This window comes from Trachemys scripta, chromosome 1, assembly GCF_013100865.1.
Source record: "Trachemys scripta elegans isolate TJP31775 chromosome 1, CAS_Tse_1.0, whole genome shotgun sequence".
Taxonomy (NCBI): Eukaryota; Metazoa; Chordata; order Testudines; family Emydidae; genus Trachemys; species Trachemys scripta.
In genome coordinates this window covers 295379061-295398520 of record NC_048298.1, presented here as the reverse complement: position 1 = coordinate 295398520, position 19460 = coordinate 295379061, and the positions used below count along the sequence as shown (strand labels likewise).

The 19460-nt window shown below is 49.1% G+C and overlaps 1 protein-coding gene across 2 annotated transcripts in view; it reads right to left on the bottom strand.

Annotated features, from left to right (window-relative positions):
* Window positions 1-19460, bottom strand: part of SMAD9 (SMAD family member 9) — a 60668-nt gene that overhangs the window by 16109 nt on the left and 25099 nt on the right. Inside the window, exons 3-4 of one of the 2 annotated variants that reach the window (XM_034758598.1) lie at window positions 15647-15904; window positions 6399-6506 (exon numbers count right to left, since the gene is read on the bottom strand). In XM_034758598.1, coding sequence (XP_034614489.1) covers window positions 6399-6506; window positions 15647-15904 — 366 coding nt within the window. The remainder of the gene's footprint in view (window positions 1-6398; window positions 6507-15646; window positions 15905-19460) is intronic. The other variant, XM_034758599.1, reaches the window with a different exon arrangement.

Below are 19460 nucleotides of genomic sequence, written 5' to 3'. Positions count from 1 at the left end.
GTGACTTCACCGCAGTATCCCCCATGGAGGGCTAGGGCTTCACAGTGGAGTCTGTTACTACAGAGAGTACTGAGGAACGGAAGATGACGTCGGAGGCCGAATCTCCAGCGAGCACATAATGTTCTGTGAAAGTGTGGGCAGAGGCCCAAGTTGCTACTCTGCAGATTTCCGAGATAGGGACATCTTTAAAGAGTGCAACTGAGGTAGAAATTGACCTTGTGGAGTGCGTACGTCCGGATGGAGGCAACGGGTTGAGTCCTTGATAACAGAGATTAATGCAACCCAAGACCCTTTTGGGTAGTCTTTGAGCCAATATCACGGAGCCTTTGTGTCTTTCTGCGAATGAAAGAAAGTCCTTAGTCATTAGGGAGAAACTTGGGATGCAGCCTCAGGGTTACTTTGTCTTTAAAAAAAGACAACAAATAGGGGATGTACAATCAGGACCGCAATTTCTCCTATGCGCCTACCTGAGGTGATGGCAATTAGAAATGCTGTCTTCATCGACAGGTGAAAGAGAGAGCAAGTTGCCATGGGCTGAAAGGGAGGTCTAATTCTAGGTTAAGATCCCAGGTCAGAGAGGGTGGTCTCATATGCAGGAAGAGATTACCAATGCCTTAAAAAAAAAAAATCTATGCATCAGCAGGTGAACGAACACCGAGTATCCGTCTACTTGATGGTGGAAGGCCATTACGACTGAAGATGTACCTGAAGGGAGTGGAGCGAGCGTTTTGACCTCTTGAGGTCTAAAACCAGAGGGAGAGAGTACAAGGCCTGGTATATGTGCTTAGAATGACACCAAATTTGTAATTATTTCCATTTTTGTAGGTAAGTAGGTTGAGTGGTCAACTTTCGGCTGTATAGCAACACATCTTTCACCTCGTCAGAGCACTTTACCTCTTAGTCTTGGAACCACGAAGGAGTGAACCATGGAGGTAGGGGATCCGCAGATTGAGGTGAAGGCTCCTCCTGTTGTTTTGAGAGAGCAACGGAGAAATGGGCCAAAGAGGAACCGGGGGTATACCGTCATGTGTGTCTGGTAAGGGAACCAGACTTGTCTTGTCCAGAAGAGACAATCAGAATAACTCTCACTTTGTCTCGTTGGATTTTCAACAGGACTTTGGATAGAGAGGGAATGGGGGAAAAGGCATACAAAAGGCCCCTGTCCCATAGGAGGATGACTGCGTCTCCCAGTGAATGTGTCCCCAGGCCAGCCCTGGAGTAGTAGCGAGGACGTTTCTTGTTTCAGTAAGCAGCAAAAAGATCTGTAGGGTTCCCCAAAGGGTGAATATGTTGCGAAGCACCTTTGAGTTCAGTTCCCATTCGTAGTCATGAGAACAGATCCAACAGACTGTCAGCTGTCACAGTCTGCAGATACACAGCTGAGATAAGCACATTGTGATGGATGCACCAATTCCAAAGTTTGAGTGCTTCCATGCAGAGGGAGAGAGATCTGGTGACCCCCCTTGGTGATTTATGTAAAACATATAGTCATATTGTCCATCATGACTTTTGTGTGGTTATTTTTGATGAATGGCAGAAAGTGTGCACAGGCGTTCCTGACTGCTGTTATGGCCAAAGGATTGATATGGAGGGCCGCTCCTGTGGAAGACCACTTGCCCTGAACCTTTTGGTCATGTAGGTGGGCTCCCAAGCCTATTAGGGAAGCATCTGTTGTTAGAGTCAGCATTGGTGGTGGTTGCACAAATGGAACACCTACTCGAAAGTTGGATGGGTCTTTCCACCTGTCCAGAGAGTATTTTACTATGCAGGGCACTGATAGCAGTTTGGTTAGTCTGTCCCTGTTTGGAGAATTGACTGAATTGAGCCACATCTGAAGACACCTCATGAACATCTGGGTATTTAAAGTGACAAAGGTTCATGCTGCCCTATGACCTAGCAGCTGCAGAAAGCTCCTAGCTGATGTTTGGGAGCTGGACTGGACTGTTCCTATGAGAGTCGTGAAGGTGAAGATCTGGAAGTCGGCATCTTGTAGGTCGAAGGCTGCAACCCCATCTCCTTACTCCAGAGCTGGAATAATGGCTGCTAGAGTGATCATCTGGAACTTTTGTGCCTTCACGTATTTGTTTAGTGCCCTTAGATCTAGAATGGGCCCCTACACTCCCTTCACCTTGGGGAATCAAGAAACAATGAGTAGAACTCCTTGCCTCTGAGTTGCGTCATGATTGGTTCTATGGCCCCTAAGTGTAATACATCTATTTTCATGGTGAAGTAGGTTCTCATGAAAAGGGTCCCTGAAGAGGGAAAGGGAATTAAATGACATAACCCTTTGAAAATCTCCAAGACCCATCTGTCAGAGGTGATATTGTCCCAACTGCTCTGAAAGAGGGCCAGGCGACTTCCAAAGGGACATGACAGGCAGAAGTCATCTGATGTTGCAAGAAATAGCTATTTGGACCCTCAACCCCCGTTAAAAGTGTTCAGCAGAGGAGGGCAGAGAGGATGCGGATTGGGATGCTGACTGCTTCCAATTTTGTACTGCAGGCTTTTTGTGCTGCAGTTTGTAATCGTGCTGTGACGGTGGGTACTGAGGAGGTCATGACCTCTGCTGTGGTTGAGAGCTGTATCTTCTCTTTTGTCCTGCAGTGTAGATTCCCAGAGAGCGTAATGGGGGCCGGGAATCCTTCAGGGTGTAGAGAGAGGAGTATGTCTTATTCGCAAAGAGCTTGGGCCCTTCAAACACGAAATCTTCCACTATCGTCTGCAGTTCTTTGGGCAACCCTGGAAAGATGTAACAAGGAAGCCGGCCTCATTACCACTGCCATGGAGACTGAGTGGACCGCTGTATTGGCTGCACCCATTGCTGTCTGTAGCACAGTTCTAGCTACTAACTGGCCCTCTCTGACAATGGCCTGAAACTGCTCCTTTTGTACCTCTGGAAGATGATCCACAAATACACTAAGTTTCACATAATTAATAAAATCTTATTTGGCCATGGCAGCTTGGTAGTTCGTGACTCTAAAAGTCTGCCTCTTTGGGAGGGATGTAGTACTTCCTGTCAAGCTTTCTCGCAGGTTGGTGCAATGGAGGCTGGTGTCTGCCAGATGATTTTGGGAGGATCTAGAATCATCTCATTAATTGGGAGGGCAATTCTGGATGAAGAGGCAGTGTGCAGAATATTCACCAGTTTACAATGTGTCTGTCACCTCCTGCAGGCGAATTTACAGCTCATCTGCCACTCTCTTGGTCTTAAAATCATCACCAAGTGATTGGGGGGAAGAGGGGAGTAGTACAGCCTCGTCTGGTGAAGATAAGGAGAAGATTTCAGGAGGGATAGCTTCTCCTTCAAGTCCTTCTTCCTGTTCTTCCAAAGCTTCCTCCTCCATTGGCTCAGGGGCTCTGGACAGAGAGGCCAGAGGGGACCATTTGGTGGATTCTCTCTGAGAGACAATGGACATCCTTGACACGTGGGATGTGTATGTCGCCCAAGGATCCCAATACAGACATAGGCGAGGGAAAGGCATGGATGGCGGAGAAGCCCAAGGGGGGCCCATAGCACAATCATGGGTTGGCTCAATGGAATTGAGGACCCTTGTATTGTGATGGCAGGCCATGGTGAGAAGCTAGGGAAATGACATCCTCCTGGTCACTGTCAGGCTCATCACTGGGTAAGGATGGCGTTGACCAAGATATTGGTGGCATAAGGCCTGGTGCTGAGAACGATTCCGGGCACTGGGATGTGCTTGGTACCGGGGCCCTGATACTGAGTAAGGGCGACTGTGTTTCTTCAACGAACCATTAGGTCGCTGGGGTACTGTAACTCTTGCAGTATCATCAGCTCACTCGGTACCACAGAGAGTGTCTGTGATACACTGCTAGTACCGATGGTTGTCAAGATGCAGAGCACTCCCTAGATGTGAGTTTTGATACATTTGGTAAAGGTTTACTCAGTGCCACTCCTTTAGAGGCAATACGGTATTTATCTTTCTCCTCGGGGGCAGAGCCCTGACTTCTCTAGGCGGTGCGGCTGAGCTCACAGCGGAGGCACCCTGATGCTTCTGGGTACCGCACTTCGGAGCCGCCAGTACCAAGGTGGCTGATCGCACTGGGGAATTCCTCTGACAGGCCAACAGTGCTTGGAGCCCTTTTTCCTCAAGCCTTTATGGGGGGAATCTGCTGGTTTTTCTGCATCTCTACTCCCTTTGAAGTTGAAGGCTCTGGGGAGGATCCGGGGTCAGCACCGGAGTCCCCTGGCAGCTGAAGTGCCTTCTCCATAAGGAGGACTTTTAACCTGGGGGGAGGGATAGCTTAGTGGTTTGAGCATTGGCCTGCTAAACCCAGGGTTGTGAATTCAGTCCTTGAGGGGACCTCTTAGGGATCTGAACTCAATGACCTTTCAGGTTCTAGGAGATAGGATATCTCCATATATTATTATTTATTTATTATTATTCAGCTCCCAGTTTTTGCGAGACCTCAGCTTTAGCTGGTGGCAGAGGGAGCACTTCTGAGGGATATGGGACTCTCCCAGGCACCGGACATCATGAGAGTGTCTGTCCATTACAGAAATCGACTCCTTGCAGGAGAGGCACCTCTTGAAGCTGGGAGAGCCAGCCATGCCCCGGGGAGGTCGAAGCTATCACCCTCTAGCAGAAAAAAGATGTTCTGTCCTCGTCTTCTCTCTCTCTTTTTTTTTTTTAAACCAAGAGAAAGTTAGAATAACCTCTAAACACTCCGAGGGTGAGGGGAGGGACAAGGAGGATCCTCCCAAAAAACAGGAAACGGAAACTAAAGTTTTTTTTCTTCTTTTAGCCCAGTGGGGGGTTTGCCCACGCAGCACTGATAGCCTTGAGGCAGACCACATGCGCGGGCTGAACGGACACAGCTACCTAAAATCTCTGATTAGAGGCGCAGGGATGTAGATACACCTACAGTTGAGAACTCATAGGGACACTAGTCAAAGAAGAAAAGTTGCAAAGTGGCTCTAAAGCTGTTCCATGCCCTAGCCTTTAGCATGCGGATGGGGGCTTACAACCCTCCCAGCTTTCACTAGGTCTCCCACACAAAGCATGGGGAGGAAGATCTGACCTTCTGTAAAGCTCTTTCTGTGCACTAGTGACACTACTTATTATTCAGAAAATATAAGTATGTATTACAGCAATGTGACATTAAAAAAAAAAAAAGATGGAAATACTAAAGCCTCTAAACAGAGTGCTTTACGGTGGATAAGTAACTCACCCCAAATTGAAGTCAATAAAGAAATCGGTCCTGATTTTGACTCAGCTCTTGCTGCGTTACACATTCCTCCCTCCCCTCATCCTTTATTTGATCTTCATCACTACAACCTGGATAATGGTATTTGTTTTCATTATTACTTCTAACTTTTGTGACCCCCCAGATGCAAAAAAAATCAGAATCTTTTGTCCTGGTACCTAAGTCACTGAATTCTTAAATCCCTCTCTTGCTACTGAATGACAAGCCTGGGCTGCCTCCTTAACTTCAGATCTGGCAGAGCCCATTGTTACAGATGTGCCTTGTCCTCCGATCTGGGGGTCACCAGCAGAGCTGGTTCCGTAGGCAACTTTTCACCTCACCTGGACAGGCTCAGGGAGGAAGGGTGTTTCTTGTGGACAGTCCTCAGTGGGGATCTGTCCTTGTGCCCATGAGGAGTGCCCTCTACTCTCATGGGGAGCCCTACAAGAAGAGTCCTTGGGCTTATATGTCAAAGGCTCCACTCCAAAGCATGTGCTTGGAGGGGCACAGATGAGGGCCACCTAGACTTCTCCCTCAGGTGCTTTCATAGGCAAAGCTCACAGGCTTTTCAAGTTCTGGGTGGGAAGGAGCGACAGATCCTGCACTTTACAGAGATATGTGCCTCACCCAGACAATACAGGCACCGCTGATGTTCAATCTGATGGAAAAGGAGCAAGGGCGGGAGATGCAATTCTTGAATCCTGGGAATCTGAGCATAGTCCCTGAGGTTGGAGGTTCCCCAACCTGGGAAAGGAAATACTCTATGCTAACTACAAATTTAACTACTAATTACTAAGTTAAAATATATAACTATTTACAAATATTTTCTCTTTCTTTGCAAGTTATACAACTGAGCGATGGAGGACATGAGTCTGACTCAGACTATGTGGGAGTAAGAAGGAACTGGAGAGGTGTTGACCCTCACTGCCTCTTATACCCTAGGTCAAGAGCACAAGGAGCTCTACTGTGCATGTGCGGGCCAACGGACACTGCTCTGAAAAATTTCCAGACTTGAGTGCACGGTGCAAATGCATACCCACATGTGGAATACACATAGGGACCAGCACTCGAAAAAGAACAATAGGCCTTCCTGCTCTGAAGAATATATAATAATTCTTTGGCTAAGAATTTTTCCCTGGGAAGCAGTACAAATACTTGTATATTTTCAGTTTCTCTAGCAGCAGATTTACCTCCATTGGGCAATGATAGCACTAACTGATTGTCAGCTGTTGCATCCACTGATCGTCCATTTTGGTTTCCTGGTGTTTCTCTTGCATTGTAAGGTGGGGGTGTTTCAACTAAAAAACAGAAAGACACTGAGATCAGCAAGTTGGTAAATTCTACCCAGGTCTGCCTGGGAACTCTTCAACTCTACTTCAGCATAGTTTTAACTAGAGAAGGGTCCAAAACAGAATCCAAGTCTGAACCTCTTCCCTCCTCAAACTCCAGGTCAAGACTGTTTCAGATTCAAACCCCTGGAGATGAACCTGTCCCTACGGTTTAGACTCTGTGTCAGGTCCAAAGGCAGAAAGGTCCTAATTTCCAAATACAGATTGGATTTGGCCCAAGATGACAGAAATTTCAGCTTTGATTTTGGCACTGGTTAGTCTGCACCCAGTCCTAGTTTGGCCTCAAACCCAAACTCCCTGGAAAGAGACTGGCATCCATCTTAAGGGTGGAGTTCCATAAGTGGGCTCCCTGAACCCAGCCCGCTTCACATGGAATCCTGGTGAGGATGGAGAGCAAAGACACACTAGCTGACCTCAACTGCCTTGACGGGGGAGAGACAGCCGCACACAGGCCTAGACTAATATACTGTCAGCAAGACCTGGAAATGAATCAGATGGATTACAGGCAGAATGTGGAAACCAGGCATTGCTAACTGCATTGCCCTATGCCATGAAGCAAATGAGAGGCATTGCATTCTGCAGCCATTGTAGCCTCTGGATCAGATTCAAGCAAAGACCAATCAGGATTCAATTACAATAGTCTAGCCAGGAGGGGAGGAACGTGGGTATAGCTGTAGTGAGTTCTGCATTAGACAGAATTGGGCAATTTCCAAGTCTAGTGATAGCCACTGTGAAGTAGTGTTGTACTAGGAGCTTCCATTCTGGAAAGCAATGCAGAATGACCCCTATTTTCCTGACCTCCCTCGCAAGTGGTGGCCTTGCCCTGGGCATAACGGAGGTGCATAAAGCATCCACAACCGCTTAAAAACGGGAAGTGCCAGAAACATTACATAAGCTTTATCGGGATTGAGTTTCAGCCAACTGTCCCCCATCTAAACGAATCTGTCTGCAAGAAAACCAAGAGATAGTTAAAGCAGGACAACAGGAAAGGAGGCACAGAGGTAAAGGTCACTAGTATCACCCGTATCCCAGTCTGTACCCCTATCTCCCATCAGGCTCATACACGTTCAACAAGATAAGGGACAGAACAGCAGGGAAACTGGACAACGATGAGCACCCTTAGCTTTTGGGAATTCTCTTCTACAAGGCAGCTCAGTCACAATAACCGCTCTCACAAATGGAGGAGCAGAGGCTGGCCAGTAATTTGCAGAATGAATACTTTAGAACAGAGGCTGCCGTTCCACACATGTATGCACAGAGGGAGCCTGGCCTCTCAAACGTTTGATCACTTTCACTAGTACCTTCCCTCTAGCCTTAACCGGCCAAGATAACCTATGGCACCGGCAGCTGAAAGAAGGCACAAGCTGACGACGCTCACGCGGGACAGAAGGGGTATTCATCCCTCACACTTTGGGGAAGGCCAACTCTCTTTTAATCTGACCAATCTTCTTGTCAAAGAAGCATACGCGCTAATGAAAAATAAACAGCCCTCCTAATTCCTGAATTGTTTCATTTATAGAACAGCAGCCTAGAAATAGGAAAACACATCCTCCATTCTAATAGATGCCAAGAAGGAACAGAGCGCATTAGAAAGCTGAAATAAAGACCTTGTTTTCATGTTGGAAAACACAGATGTAGACCTCGATCCTGCAAACACTTAAGCATGGGAGTCAATTTACTCATGGGAGTAGTAACTTAATGGAATTACAGGTTGCACAGGTGTTTACATGTTTGCAGGACTAATAAAAGTATTTAGGTTGAAATTCACCCGTGCAGAGAGACAGCAAAAGACATCTGTGTCGACCTGGCTTGATGTTAGTAATTGGACATGAGTGAGAGTTGATTTATTTGGAGATAGGATTAGAGAGGTAAATGGATCAGCAGGCGAAAACAGCAAGTCTGCACTGGCTAAGATATGTGGGAAAAAACCCAGGGAACCATTTACAATGGACAAGTTAAGTCGGAAACATAAAGACGGGGTGAAGAATAAATTCTACATGGACAGAGAATGCTGTACAGGGATTGGTTCCTACAAAGTGACCAAGCCAATCCCAAAACATGTGATGCAATGTATAGTAAATTCAATGTAGTTTGTAAATGTGTATAAAGGAAAGTTGCAGTGTAACTTTGGATGTGTTGTACGCCCTATACCAGGGGTCGGCAGCCTTCGGCACACAGCCCATCAGAGTAATCCGCTGGCAGGCTGCGAGACATTTTGTTTACGTTGACCATCCACAGGCATAGCGCCACCACAAATGCCGACGGTTCCTGCCCTATACCAACCCCCTACACTTGAATCTGATCAATTCAGCATAGCTTTGCTGTATGACCCCAAAAAAAGAACCTGAGTGACCAGACTGGAGTCCAACTGAGTTCTTGGGGAACTGCAACACTGTGCACCACTTAAACCCTATTTTTGGGGCTTAAGTGGGAATTAAGTGGTACATAGGCATTGGGTGGCCCTCCGCACAGGATGAATTCACGTATAGCGGATAAATACAGACTAACTTGTAAAGCGACCACGGAACTGGCAAAACAGCAAGAATTATAGTATCCAGATTGAGGTCATTATTATGTATATTTCAGCAGTGCCCAAGACCAGGGCTCCAATGTGCTAAGTCAGTGTTTCCCAAATGGTGGGCCCCAACTCACAGTGGGCCCCAGAAGGGTCAAGGTAGGTGGGTCGTGCATACCCCAGAAGTGCTCCCCCCAACACACACACACTGGACTTCCCCTGGGCAGCAGGCAATGGCGTGGGAAGTGGGATCCAGGCATCAGAGTGGAGGAAGCACCTCCGGGACACACATGGGGTGGGTACAGGCTACTGTTTGTCGGCTTGCTGGATCTGGTTGTTTCTTCTATGCTGTTGCTGCTGCCTGGATCCTGCTCCCATGTCTCTTGGGCAGCAGTGTGGAGAGAGGGATGTGGGCAGCAGCAGTGCTGAAGAAATGTCTGGAGCCAGCAAGTGGACAGTTAGCACACTGGTGGCAATCACGAACTAGCTACAATGAAAGAGGGACTATCTGGGGCTGCAAGAGGGGAACAGGGGGAGCCAGGATAATGGTGGATCCTGTGACAGGGTTGGGGGGAAACCACGTCCTGTGCGGGGTGAGTGTGCCCACCTCTCTTAGGGAATTAGGGGGAGGGGGACATATGTATCTTATGCCTACGTCTCTCCCAGCCCGAGTCCATACGCTCGCTCTTATCGACAGGGCGGTGCGGCCTAGTGGCTAGAGTCCATAAATTTGCCCTTGTCAACCAGGCAGTAAGGCCTAGGGGCCAGTGTCAGTCAATCTGCCCCTTTACGCAGGGCAGTAAGGCCCAATGGCCACAGTCAGGAAATCTCCTCCTTTTCGCAGAGCGGTAAGGCCTAATGGCCCAAATCACTACATTCGCCCCTGTCCACAGGGCTGCAAGGCTTAGTGACCAGAGTCAATAAATTCACCCTTGTCAGCAGGGCAGTAAGGCCTAGCGGCCACTGCTAGACACAGAAGGAGGGGTTGCACCCCCAGCAGGGGGGTCCGGGCCCTCCCGCTCCACCGGACCCCAGCCCAGGACCTTATTAGTGGTTGTATCACAGCCCACTGAATCAGCAGGGGAAAGTTCTGACCGAAACACGCTGACTCAAAGCTTCGGCTCATTCACCGGTCCACCATCTGATTCCCCTGGGCTGCTTCCTGCTGTCGTCCTGCTGCCGTGGTCTGGGTGTCCCTGTTACCTCTAGGTTCTCCGGTCTGCCCTTTCTCCGGCACGTTCGAACCCTGTGAGGCCTCCGGGGTTGCCTTAGCGTCTGCCTGCGCTGCGGCATCCCCGGCGCCTAGGGTCCCGGGCTTCCACTGAGCCTTGACTCGGGCAGGTGGCATACGTCCTTCCTCCACGGCAGTCAGTCCCAACTCAGCTGAGCTGCTCCCTTTTATATCAGTGCACCTGGAGCATGCTCAGTAGAGTACAGTGGGCATGGCTTCCTCAACCCAGAACGTTAGGGGTTAACCGTTCCCCGTCCAGTGCAGGGTGAGTGTGCCTCATCACACACCCTCCCCTTTAAGAGTGGATCTGGCAGGGGTGCGGTGTCTCTTTCCTCAAATTCCGGCAAAGAAAAGAAGTCAGCATTGGTGTGCGCCTTTCCAGGGTAGTGCATCACTTGGAAATCATAAGGCTGTAGGGATAAGTACTATCGCCAGTTATCTCATCATAGAAGACAATTAGGTTAGTCAGGCATATCTTGCCCTTGGTGAATCCATGCTGACTGTTCCTGATCACGTTCCTCTCCTCTAAGTGCTTCAGAATTGATTCCTTGAGGACCTGCTCCATGATTTTTCCAGGGACTGAGGTGAGGCTCACTGGCCTGTAGTTCCCCGGATCCTCCTTCTTCCCTTTTTTAAAGATGGGCACTACATTAGCCTTTTTCCAGTCATCCGGGATGTCCCCCAATCATCATGGAGTTTTCAAAGATAATGGCCAATGGGTCTGCAATCACATCTGCCAACTCCTTTAGCACCCTTGGATGCAGCACATCCAGCCCCATGGACTTGTGCTCATCCAGCTTTTCTAAATAGTCCTGAACCACTTCTTCCTCCACAGAGGGCTGGTCACCTCCTCCCCATACTGTGCTGCCCAGTGCAGCAGTCTGGAAGCTGACCTTCGTGAAGACAGAAGCAAAATGAGGCTCTCCTTTAATAGAGGCTGTGAGCTCTGGGCAAACCCAATAGCTCTCAAGGAGCTTAGAAACTCCAGCAGGAAAGTCAGTGGAACTTGTGAACTCCCCAAGTTCAATAGGTTTGTACTTCTCCTTGGGGGGGGGGAGAGGAGGCGGGGAATGAGGGACGCTTTCGGCACTCTTTTTGGGCCCGTGCATTGGCACTCTGGGCATGAGGCACAATAATTCTTTACCTCCTGGTGGATACCTGGCCAGAAGAACCGCCGCACTACCCGTTGGAGGGTCTTTTCTCTTCCCAGGTGTCCTGCCCACGGCACTGAATGGGTGAGGTGTAAAAGACCTTGGCGCAACCTCTGTGGGACCAGCAGTTGATGGAATACTTAGAGTCTGCGGCTCTTCCACCAGCCGATAGAGGTGGTCCTGCCATATTTCAAAGTGTGGGCCTTGGGGCTTTAGGGGAGAGCCCCCCACTTCTTGCTGTCTAGCAGTGGCCTGTTCCTAGGCATGCCTAAGTGTAGGGTCCTTTCGTTGTTCCTGAATAAAGTCACCATCACGTTCGAGCTCTGTCTGTGCATCATTGACAGAGGAATCCATTTGTGTAGATGGGGGTACCAGGATCTTGGCAGACCTGGAAGGTCCTTCCCCTGGGTCATCATCCTGATCCCTCCCGAGCAGCCTTCTTTTTACTCACTCCTCGCCTTCTCCTACCGGAGTGTCCTGGGTAGACTCTTGCAATAGTTCTAGGAACCATGGCCAGTCCAGCCCCAGAATCACCGGATAGGCCAGTCTGGCGGTCACGCCCACCGAGAGGTCCGCTCTTTGGTGGTGTATCTCTAATGTCACTCAGGCAGTAGGATACAAATGTAGGTCTCCGTGGATGCACTGGATGTAGATGGGGGTTCTGCGTGGCTCAAGATTGGGTACAAGATCACCCCGGATGAGAGTTTGACTATAGCCAGAGTCGATGAATGGCAATACCCCGAGTTTCCCTGGGCCCCTCTTTTGGGCCCAGGGGCTGGCTACCCAGACCTGCCAGTAATTGCATTCCATGTAGGAGCAATCCCAACGAAAACGTCCCTCTTGACCACATTCATAACAACAGTCTCTCACTCCTCTGGGCGGCGTATCTATTCAAGTTGGCCCGAACCCAACAAGTGGTGTCTCCTCCCGCCATGTAAGACCTTGGGTGGCAGTCGGTTTTTCATCTGGGTCACAAGTCCTGACCGGGGCTCCTGTCAGACACTATAGTCCTCCCAGGGGGGCCAAGTGGGCTGGTTTCTCCCCCCAGGTTCCTCCGTCTTGCGGGGTCAGGGTTCCGTAGTCTCAGCTGCCAAGTAATCTTCCATCAGTCCAACCACTCCCATAAGCGTCATGAGGCGTCTATGCACCCACTCCTTCCCTCCGGCAGTGAGGATTTGGGTGAACTGTTCCAAAGTTACAGCTTCTGCCACCTGAGCACCGGACCGCTGGTCGAGCCCTAGCCTTCACCAAGCGTAGTCCCGGAGACATTGAGCCACTGCTCACGGCCTACCCCACGGAGGGTACCGTTCCTGACGAAAATACTGGAGGTAGGTCTCTGGGCTGATATCTGTCTGGTCTAATATAGCTGCCTTAACCTTTTCATAATCCAGGGTGTCCTTGGTGTCCAGGTTGCAGTAGGTCGCCTGGGCTGGCCCCGTTAAGTAAGGGGCTAGAAGCATGGCCCAGTGTCCTGCTGGGCATCGTGCAGCAGTGGTCACCCGTTCAAATGTCATGAGAAAGGCTTCAGGATCATCCCCAGGCCTCATCTTTGTGAGCCTTAGGGGGAGGCCAGATGATAGAGATCTCGGGTGAGGGTCCGCTAGAGGGTTGACTGACGGTCCACCTGGCCACAATAATGCTGTCATTTGTTGGACAAGCCTTTCCTGGTGGGCTTGCTGCTGGGCAGCCAACTCCCGCATCATCTCCTGTTGGTGGCTCATCACCTGTTGCAACAGCTGGGCGTATTGCTGCTGTTGTTGTGTGGCTTGTTGCTGCTGGCTTTCTAGGAGCCATTTCAAAACCTTATCCAACTCCATGCTGGTGTCCAGTAATCTCGGGTCACTAGCAAGTCAGGGCAATCAAGGGGAGAATCTGTACTCCCCTCGGATCTACTGGTTTTAGACCTCTCCTCAGGAGTGGGTCGTTGCCCACATTCTCCACCACATGAGAGGGTTGGGGGGAAACCCCGTCCTGTGCAGGGCAAGTGGGTCCGCCTCTCCTAGGGAATGTGTGTGTGGGGGAGGACATGTCCCTCCCAGCCAGAGTCCATACGCTCGCTCTTATCAGCAGGGTGGTGTGGCCTAGTGGCCAGAGTCCATAAATTTGCCCTTGTCAACCAGGCAGTAAGGCCTAGGGGCCAGTGTCAGTCAATCCGCCCCTTTACGCAGGGCAGTAAGGCCTAATGGCCCAAATCACTACATTCGCCCCTGTCCACAGGGCTGCAAGGCTTAGTGACCAGAGTCAATAAATTCGCCCTTGTCAGCAGGGCAGTAAGGCCTAGCGACCACTGCCAAACACAGAGGGAGGGGTTGCACCCCCAGCAGGGGGGTCCGGGCCCTCCCGCTCCACCGGACCCCAGCCCAGGACCTTATTAGTGGTTGTATCACAGGCCACTGAATCAGCAGGGGAAAGCTCTGACTGAAACACACTGACTCAAGGCTTCAGCTCACTCACCGGTCCACCGTCTGATTCCCCTGGGCTGCTTCCTGCCGTCGTCCCTGCTGCCATGGTCTGGGCGTCCCTGTTACCTCTAGGTTCTCCGGTCTGCCCTTTCTCCGGCACGTTCGAACCCTTCCACTGAGCCTTGGCTCGGGCAGGTGGCATACGTCCTTCCTCCATGGCAGTCAGCCCAAACTCAGCCGAGCTGCTCCCTTTTATACCAGTCCACCTGGAGCATGCCCAGTAGAGTACAGTGGGCATGGCTTCCTCAACCCACAATGTAGAGTTAACCCTTCCCCGTCCAGTGCAAGGTTCACAGTCCACAAAAGAGATGAACTGCAGTTGGTGGGTCGCCTTAATAAAAAGTTTGGGAACCACTGTGCTAAGCACTGTACAAACACATCAGTAAGCTAGCCCGTCTTGAGTAACTTACAATCTAATTTGTGAGAAGATTCAACAAGTGAGAGTGACAAAGAAAAGGAAGGAAGGGGGAAGGGAAGATGAAAGTTATGAAAAAAGGGTCATGCGGTTACCCAGATAGCTATTGCACATCTTGAAGATTCCTGAAATTACCACAGCCTTTTAAAAATTAAACTCAGCTGTCCCTGACTCAATCGCAATCAGATAATTTTGTCTCCAATTCAGAATCACGTATGCGCTGATATGCTAAAATGCAGATTAAGCCACTTACATTTTCAAGTGGTTTTACAAGCTTTCAGGATCAGCTGAATTGGCAGGACATCCACACTGTGTAATTTACGACAGGCCTCACCTTCCAAGGACACCAGTATAAATCAGGAGCAGCTCCACTGAAGTCAACGGTTACCCAGGTGTAAAACCACAGTGAGTGAGAAGAGAGGCCCTACATATACCCTGTCATTCTGGGGAGTACATCAGTGAGGTTGTGGAATATGAGCTAAAATGATTAAAGATGCAAAAAAGAAATGATAGAAAAAGTAGGAAAACAAAATCTTCTTATGTCCGTAGTGTCGGCTTATAAATAAAGGACAAATGAAAACATTAAGGACAGGAATTTAGATGCTCAAAAGTCAAGACATTCAAAAGTTAAGATGCAAGATTCAGCTCTGAATTACATCCATGTAAACCCAAAGTTGAAATCAATGGATTTACACTGGTGTAACACGAGCAGAATGTGAGCCAAGATTTCTGTAGTAATGTTAATTTGGAGTTGTTTCACATGACGTATGTTGAACACCTCAGTACTAGAAACTTTAAAAAGTAAGAGGTTCACAATATGTGCAACATGAATGAGTGAACTTTAGAAAGAAGGAAACTTTGGAGCTGACTCAGCATCCTCTGAAGTCAACGGGAGTCCCTCCATCATCTGCAGTGGGTGCTGGATCACATCAGTTACCTTTTTAATTTCCTGAATTAAGTCTTTCTATTCATGAACTTCAAGTGACATCAACAAATGTCTTTATATTTTACTTTCCCTGTTTCCCCCGCCCCCTCTCCCCCCCAAGGAGAAGTACAAACCTATTGAACTTGGGGAGTTCACAAGTTCCACTGACTTTCCTGCTAGAGTTTCTAAGCTCCTTGAGAGCTATTGGGTTTGCCCAGAGCTCACAGCCTCTATTAAAGGAGAGTCTCATTCGATTTCTTTTCATCTATTCAGCCTCCTAACAGAACATGTCCATCTTTTGCTTCAGCCTCCAAACACCATGCAGGATCTCCTCCTGCATTCACATTCACCGGCACGGGTGGGCATCTGGAGACCACCATTACCTCTTACCTGTGAGTTGATATGGACTTCCTGGTCCAGAAGAACTTCCTGGAGAGTTAGGATAGCTGATGCTGCTGGGTGACTGAGAGAACATATTACTGGGTGATGATGGAAAAGGGGTGCAGGGAGTTTGCTGGAAAGAATCAGGATAGGTGGCATTATGTGGCATCAGAGGCTCACTGTGGAGGGAAGCACTCCGGAACTTGGCAAGGAGGCTGAGATGTGGGTTAAACTCACTGTGTCTTGGAACCAGTACTGGAGGCAACACTGAAAGTGAAAACAAGCGAGTACAAGTTTTAGTCAAACACCCACTCCAGCGTGCTGTATCTCTTTCTGCATCTGAGCGACACACCACACTATCAAAACGTCACTTCACATATACTATCCTCTGAATGCTGCTATAAATGTGTTACAAACATATTTTAAATACCTTTTACCAGAGTCCTCACAGTTTGTTGTTGTTACAACTCAGTTCATCCAGCACCCCTCACTGAAACTAGAGGATAATATATCTGCAACTGAGCTTTCTTCTTTCTTCAGTGGCAACACTATCATTCCTTACACAATATGACTAAAGCTTTCAGATAGCAGGCCAGGTCTGCAGCTGCTACATGAACAAAACTCCAACTGTCTTCAACAAGGAGAGATAGTATGCACACACACATACAGCCCGCCCCCCTAAAATAATGGAAGTGGCACATTTATACCCATTAAAATTACAGCTCTCACAATCTCTTTTCTGGGATGCTGAAGAAGTCAGAGATTTGCACAATACTCTTGATAAGCAGGATTTGTCAAACTCAGAGCCCACTTCAATAATAAATAATAATATCTGGCACTTTTCAGGGTTAGGGGTCAGTATAACTACCTGAATTTTACAGATGAGGAAACGGAGGCATGGAGAGGTTAGAGGCCAGTTTTTAAAAGGTATTTAGGTACCTGAAAATACAGACAGCTGTCGAGTAGGATCTGTCTATAGCATTCCTTTCAGAATATCAATTCATTTATTTGTTCTGGTATTTCAACCCAGGTCCAGAGAAACAGGGGAGTCATGGTGCTCATGGTGGAATCCATGTAAGAACAGCAGCAAGATAGACTTGGATAAATATGGTTGCTAACAGAATAGCAGAGTCAGTGAATGCACCTTAAATGCCTGGAATAACCTTTTGTGCACTCTAGTCCAAGGACTAGCCCTACTAGCAAGGGTGAAAATTATCTTGTACTGCTATGTTGCTCCCAAGGTCATGCCCCCAGCAATGGAAAGGGACAGAGCTGTGTGCTGTATTTAATGATAGCGAATTGTCAATTATTTTTCCATTTAATAGATTTTTATGAATGTAACTTACGATCACCTTTTTTGTTAGACATCCTTGTTTCACATCATTCTCTCTTTTCTGTGAAAAATGGGGGTGCAACTTTTCCTGTCTGTAGCATCTGTTGTTTTTAAATTTTCCTTCTCTCTCTCTTCATATTGTGTTTTTTTTCTTGCCCAACATTGAATCCACTAGATTCCCCCCCAGATATTCTGTTTCTCCTGTCTTCCCCATTTGCTACCCGCCAATCTCTTTCAATATCATATTGCTCTTTCATAACTTATCCCACCAACCTTTTCCTATCTCCTGCTTCTCCCAACACTCCCACCCACCCACTGGCACATAACACCTAATAGCCTGAGGACTGAGCATTAAAGACCAGTACAAATGGTTGGAACGGAGTAGGGAAGGGATTCACTGTCCAGAGGCAATGCCCAAGAGAAAAGCCATCACCTCATTCCCATCACTACTGGGAAACAGGGAAGGCACGGGGATTCCTACCAGGGTGCTGTCCACGGGACCTACTCTAGGACTCCATCTGTCTAATCTGCCTCTTGCCTGAATGTGTCCAATAAACTGGAACCCTCCACCTGACACGAACCCCTTCTGGTTGCTGGAAAGAAGAAGGAATATTCTTTCCTGTTCCTCTCTCCTGGTTGCGGTGAGTTTGGGTTGGTGATGCCCCCCCCCCCCCCCGCCGCCCCGCATTTCCATCTCCTTACTGTGGTGCGTCTCTGCTGCTCAACCTCTCCTTTAGCTGTTGTGGTTTAAAAGTCTTCTTTCTCCAATGAACAGCTCCAGTGCTTGACGCTGCTGCTCTTCAGAATTTCCCCAAGCAGCAACATGAAACTGACCTGACTTTGTTTCCTGGCAGCCCACAGGGTTCACAGCAACCAAAAAGGGGATGGCCGTGGTCAGTTTTCACTGTACTGTAGTTTGTGGAAGCTCTGAGCAGGAGCAGTCAAACTACAGTAGCCTGTCTATAGACTTAGGAAGCTAGCACTGGATCACCTGTGCTCTCTTTGTATTTGGAAGGTTTTCTTTGCCACCATGAGGACTAGAAACAATTCTTTGCCTAAATGACCCCTGAAAGTTTGCAGGTGCTGATGGCACTTGCCAGGGAAGGCTTCCTACTTGCCCAGGATAAGTGGGCAAGGGGAGTTTCCAAGCCTGGCAGCTCCATAAGCCTGATAAACTGTTATATCCAGCTCTGACTGGCACACCCACACTTCTCCAGTGCACTGCTTCTGTCACAGCACTCCATCTTTCTGCTGCCTATGCCATACTGTGCCTAAAGGGGTGAAGCTACTGGGGTAGCAAGGAGGATGGAGGTTTTTTCCGTTTGTGGCTAGTGAATCTCCAGAGGTTCCTTATTCTCCCTGCTCCTTTGCCCGCAGATGCCGTTCTCTGAATCGTAAGAGATGGCCATGCTGGAGACAGGGTAACCACAGGTCTGACACTGAAACCCTGTATGACCCCGTCACACCCAGTCTGTGCGAGTGGTTTACCTAGATCATCTCTACTCACCGCTGTTCCTTTGCCCCACCTTTTGTCCAATATCTGTAGCTGGCCCTATGGGGGTATATTATTCCTCCTGCTCATTACAGGAGTATGACAATGTGCCCCTAGCACATCTGGTGACTAATGGGCTGATCCCCTGAGTCCTGCCATTGCTGCTCCTGGACTAGATTCTTTATTGGTCATTGCCTTCCACCCTCATCTATTGCGGTAGGTCTTGCTGAAAACCTGGCCAGGCACCAGATGAAGACTGTGTTGCACTCTGAGCACTTACACATGCACCTGCCTGTTGTCCCTGTGGCTGCAGTTGCTAATGAGCACAACAAATTTTCCACACATTTCCCCCCCCACATATAATTGTTTAATGAAGGGTACAATCAGTGGCGGTTTAGCCAATGTGCCAACAGGGCCCATGCCCAGGGGCCCTGGCAAATTGGGGCGTCCATGCACACCCTGGCACTCCTGCCGGGGAGTGGGGTCAGGGTGCAGAGGCTTGCCCTGCTCCACCCGGCACTCCTGCCGGGGAGCGGGGGAAGCCCCTGCACCCAAACCGCACTCCCCAGCAGCAGCTGTGCTGGACAGGCATGGTATGGCAAGGCAAGCCCCCGCACCCCTCCAGGAGCTCCAGGCGGAAGGGGGAAGCCCCCACGCCCCAACCCCATTTCCCCGGCAGGAGTACCGGGAAGGGGGCGGAGGGACTGCAGGTGGAAGGGGTGGGGAGGGGCCCCCACTTGCTCTGGCCCAGGGCCCCACAAATCCCTAATCTGCTTCTGGGTACAATAGCACATCTTCAGGTTCTGACCCTTGTGCACGACTGCAAAGTTTTACACTCCTGAGAGTGCAGTCCTACATGAGATTCCCCCCTTCCCTGAACTTTCCCTGTGTCCTTGATCATGGGCAACCCTACAGTAACAACAACATGTAGCATGTGAAGGGAGAAAATGGTCAAGAGATACATTTCAGCTTGCGTCTGATGAAGTGGGCATTCACCC